Raw genomic sequence first — 5,277 nt, 5'->3', positions numbered from 1 at the left:
GCTGGCGGCCGAACCACGTGACTGATGATGTAATCATTTTTTTTTCTCCACCAGTTTATGCCGACATGGCGCTCAAGAAATTGCATCTTGATCAGATGAAGTTTTGTCTTGTCGAATTATGACGTCATAATGGAGGCACCTATAACATCATCATTAACACATTGTATTCCCCGTGGAGAGTTCTTTACAATGAGCCACGTCTCAATGTTTTCTATTCAGCACTTCCCGAGATATAGCGGTGCCAAGTTTTTCGATTTTTCCAAGATGACGGCCGAACCACGTGACCTATGACATCATAATTATTAAAAAATTATACAGGTGGAGTTGCACCTATGGTGGAAATTTCCTGTCAATCGGACCAACGGTTGCAGAGAAAATCATATTTATTCTGTGCGGACAAACAGACAAACAGACAGACAAACAAACGGACTCAAATGCAATACGCTCTCCTCTGGCGAGGGTAAAAATGGCAAACTTCAAAGCCCTGGCCCAAATGGGATTCCGAACTTCTGGCTAAAGCAATTTATTGCTCTCCACGTTCACAACGCTCGAGCAATCAATGATCTTATCCAAGAGGATCAGGAAATAGGTGAATGGCTCACAAAAGGTAACACCTTCCTCATCCAAAAATCTGAGGAAACCCAACGACCTCAAAAATATCGGCCAATAACCTGCCTACCAACAACATACAAACTTTCAACAGAAATCATCACAGAAATGATGTATCACCACCTAAAAAAACATGGAGTCCGAGAGGCAGAACAGAAGGGATGCAGAAGAGGATGTTACGGACCAACAGACCACCTCCTACGAAACACCGCCATACTCAAAATTGCCATACCAGAACAAATTGTCCACACAATGGATAGACTATTAAAAAGCTTTTGACAGTGTCCCACACTCATGGATGATAAAGTGCATGCAAATGAACAAGATCAATCCCCAAGTAATCAAGTTGGTTGAAAAGACAATGGATCTATGGAATACCACACTAATATATGCATCACTCAAAGCAAAATCGAAATAACAGGAGTGAAGATACGAGACGGGATCTTCCAAGGAAAACAGCCTTCACCCCTCCTGTTTTACCTGGCTCTGAATCCACGAATTAACCTCATCAATGAGCAAGGACACAGACACACCCTAACATCAAATAAAATAACATCCAAAGAATCAAGAAAGGTGACACATCTGGGCACATTTCAAGGCAGTGTTCTGGGCCCTGTGCCTTTTCTGGTCGACATTGATGATGTCTCCGACTCCCTGGAAAATCCTCACTATCTCTTTTCTGAAGACTCCACTCTCTGCCGCTCCATAACTCACCCCTCAGATCGGCAGGCTGCAGCCTCTTCACTCTCTGCAGACCTGGACAAAATAACAAACTGGTCAAACAAGTGGAACATGTCTTTCAATCCTGACAAATCTCGCACTCTCTCCGAAAGGACCGTCTGGAAAACCCTCCTATCGGCTTTCTCAACAATCCTCTCCAAGAAGTTCTGTCACTTAAGCTTTTGGGTCTTACTATCTGCCATTATCTTTCCTGGGAAAACAACATATCCAAACTGGGCATCCTCGATCGTGCGAAGTCCTTCCTTGGTACGACTGAGCTGCTCACCGCATACAAATCTTTCGTCCGCAGCTTGATGAAACACTGCACTCCCCTCTGGGCTGGTGCTCCTGCCTCACACCTAGCTTGGCTTCACGCTGTAGAAACCGTCTTTCAGAATCATTGGAATCTCCCGCGATGAAGCTGATTCTGAGGGCCTTTCACTCGCTCACTGCAGGCAGGTTGGTGGTCTTTCTGTCTTCTACCGACTCCTCTCCGGCCGAGCTCCCTCTGCTCTGTCTGTACTATGTCCCCCAAATTTTCCTGCAGGACGCACAAGATCTGTCAGCAACCCTTTACTGGTTAAACTGCCAAAATCAAGACTCTCTGCTCACCTTCACTCTTTCATTCCTCTTTTCTCCAGCCTCTGGAACAAACTCCCTCACTCTCTTCAATCTCACTCCTCCCTCCAGTTGTTTAAAACAGCTGTTCACCACCATCTCTTATCTTCCCCCATCCAAAACCTTGATCTTTTCTACCCTTGTCAATCCACCCCAAATCGATCTCCTTCAAATTGCATTATATTTCCTGAAAGTCCTTGTCGTATCCATCTTGTTTATCACATGTACCTCACCCCAGCCCTCTCCCTTCCACAGATCTCCTGATGTCTCTCTCTGATGTCCAAAACTTGATCGTGCCTTTGAAGTAGGTCAGCCTGTGATGGTATGTGATTACTTCCACAATTATAAGTGGGTACTGACAGTTGTCTCAGTAGTGCCAGCACCAGCTAACTGCATGGTTGAAACTGATGATGGAAAAGTGTGTAAACGGCATGTTACCCAAATTCATGATCGTATTCTGGCACAGCCATCAGTTTGTATTGATTCTGAACTTGTACCACCACATCAGGTTTCTGTTGAATCGGCAATGCTGGACATTCCAGTGCAGACGAAGGCAGTTGGTCCTGGGTGCATGTCTCAATCGGTTCTGACCAGAGAAAATAAAATGCTGGATCAGCACGTCGCTGCGTCCTTGGACGACTCCTCAGCACCATCCCGACACACACCAGTGTGCGTGCTATGGAATGAGGTGTTTTACAGCGGCCGGAGGGCAAATCCTGCTACCAACCTCCTTGAGAGAGGACCTAGTTAAGTACCCTGGTACTCATTTCGCCGACCTCGGAAGGATGACAGACTGAGTCAACCCCACCTGGTATTAATTCAACAGCTGAACGGGATTCAAACTCAGTTCCTTAGGATCCCACGCCCGCCACCCAAACCATTAGAAGTGGTTTTTTGCATACCTCAAATGGGACTCAAGGTGGGCTTTTTTGAGTAATGCCTTCCTTCTTGCCACCATACTGTACAGGCCAGACTCGTGGAGTGCTTGGGATATTGTTGTCACATGTACATGGTAACCAGTCTTTGTCATAAAGGCCTGTAGTAGCTCTTTCCAAGTTGCCATTGGCCTCTTGATGGCTTCTCTGATCAGCCTCCTCCTTGCTTGGTCATCCAGTTTGGAGGGACGGCCTGATCTAGGTCGGGTTTTGGTGGTCCATACGCCTTACACTTCTTAATGATTGTCTTGACATTACTCCAAGGGATATTCAAGGGTTTTGAAATCTTTTATACATATCCGATCAAGATCGCTCCGATGATGATGATTATACCTATCCCCTGATCTGTGCCTTTCCACAAGTTTATCCCGGAGTTCTTTCGAAAGCTCATTGGTGCTCATGGTTGAGTCTTTGCTGTGAAATGCACTACCCAGCAGAAGAAACCTACAAGAACAGCTGAATTTATTCTGAAATAATCAGAATCACGACAACACAGGTGGGGGCCAATTAACTAGGTGTGTGATTTTCAAGGTGATACGTTACACCTGAGCTAATTTACAATTGCTATTTTAAGGGGGTGGACACTTATCCAACCAAAATATTCGAGTTTTTAATTTAAATTATTTTTCTGAAATTTGTAGAACTTATTTTTCACTTGGAAGTTGTGGGATATGATGTGTAAATAAAGGTGGGAAAAGTCTGATTTAATGCAATTTAATTCCAGGTTATAAGGTAACAAAAGGTGAAAATTTTGAAAGGGGCTGTAGACTTTCTATAAGACTGTAGCATGATAGTTCAAGAAGTTGCGGACGATTTGTGACAAAACTTGGTGGATGAGTTGGTTCGGTGACAAGAACAAGCAGATTAGATTTTGGTTCAGGTCCGAATCCAGATCTGACCTATCAGTGGGATACAAAATATAACCTGTTTAGCCAGGTGGAGGTATGCTCTCTACCGAGTCCCGTTCCAGTTCTTCTCTGTCTCCACTTTCTTCCAAAAGCCAAGATTTTGGATACAAAAGAGCATGTACCTTCGGCAGCAGATTAGTCAATTCCTCCTTTTTCACAACAGGAAATATCGTGATTTAAAGTGAAATATCACACTTCCTTTTGGAAAACAGTGAATATAAATAAGTAACTTCTGTTATCTCCGAGTTCACATTTCAAAGCTGCTTCCAACCATTTGAACATGACTTGCGTTGAAGACCGATATGACGACGTTGGGCGGATGTCAACGACGATTGGGACTTTGGAACAATTTCATCCATATGGTAATTTTATAAGCATTGCTGAATCGTATCATCATTACTCCCGCCAGGGAGTAATGCATTCACTCGTGTGTGTGTGTTGTGTGTGTGTGTGTGTGTGTGTTCGTGTGTTCGTGAACAAGATATCTGGAAAAGCTCTGAACGGATTTGGCTGAAAGTTGGTGGGATGATTGCCCTTGGGATAAGGAAGAATTGATTAGTTTTTGGTGAAGCTCAGGATATTATTCCGGATCCAGGAATTTTTTTTGGGAAATATTTTTTCTGTTTTTCTGCATTAAACCTTTTATTCTTATTCTCAAATGATGTTTTTCTCCTCCAATTCCGAGATATATCAAAATAAATTCTCTGACCGTAAGGGCCTACTTTCTTTCTCATTTATTGTTTTGGGGAGAGGGGATGTTCAACAAAACGTATTATTCCAACTAAACCCACGGCGGGAGTATGCGCTCTACTGAGTGCCGTTCTAGTTTGTTCTTTTGTTCAGTGAGAATTTTTTTTTTTTTTTGCTTTTTGCAGAGATTCTACAACCAATCTACAAGAAAGGTTTAAAGGAGATAAAGTGCAGTCAATACATCGTTCTGGTCTTCCTTGCTTTACTTATAATTGGAATCATCTTGCAGTCCACATGTGAGTTTGTGAACATCTTTAAATGTTTGTTGTTTCAATGTTAACAGGTCAGTGCTCGATATTTTTTGCGGCTTTCCTTTTTTTTTCAGATGTGTTGCTTCCTCAAATGAAACAAAAGGAACATACAGGTGTGGAGCATTTTCACATGCAATTTTTCACAGAATGTGCAGTTTTGAAGAATCAAGTTTTTCAATAATTTGCACATTTATCAACTCAAATATTTGCGATGTTACAACAAACTTTGCTATGTTGTCCATGCCCTCATGGGATTCTAAACGGGGTGGGGATGGAGAAGGTAAAAATACAAATGGTGTCTTCTGTCATTGAGCGGGCAAGTCGGGACCAACAATTCGCATTTATTGCCACATCTGATGCAATTTAAATGCTCTAATTGTGGCGAGGTGCTCCATGTGATGCATAGTGACGGTAATAAAAATTTTGTATTGGTGTCAAAGTCAGTGACCAAATTAAAATTAACGGGAGGATGTATGAGCTACGTCT

General features: G+C 42.9%; 1 protein-coding gene across 2 annotated transcripts in view; it reads left to right on the top strand.

Annotated features, from left to right (window-relative positions):
• The first annotated feature begins 4,045 nt into the window (after nt 1-4,045).
• Nucleotides 4,046-5,277, top strand: part of LOC137420675 (C-type lectin BpLec) — a 97,073-nt gene continuing 95,841 nt past the window's right edge. For both annotated transcript variants that reach the window (XM_078772423.1, XM_078772424.1), the window contains exons 1-3: nt 4,046-4,152; nt 4,666-4,776; nt 4,866-4,904. In XM_078772423.1, coding sequence (XP_078628549.1) covers nt 4,071-4,152; nt 4,666-4,776; nt 4,866-4,904 — 232 coding nt within the window. In that variant the 5' untranslated portion in view covers nt 4,046-4,070. The remainder of the gene's footprint in view (nt 4,153-4,665; nt 4,777-4,865; nt 4,905-5,277) is intronic.

This window comes from Myxine glutinosa, chromosome 2 (genome assembly GCF_964187855.1).
Source record: "Myxine glutinosa chromosome 2, kmMyxGlut1.1, whole genome shotgun sequence".
Lineage (NCBI taxonomy): Eukaryota > Metazoa > Chordata > Myxini > Myxiniformes > Myxinidae > Myxine > Myxine glutinosa.
This window is presented reverse-complemented; position numbering and strand designations above follow the sequence as displayed.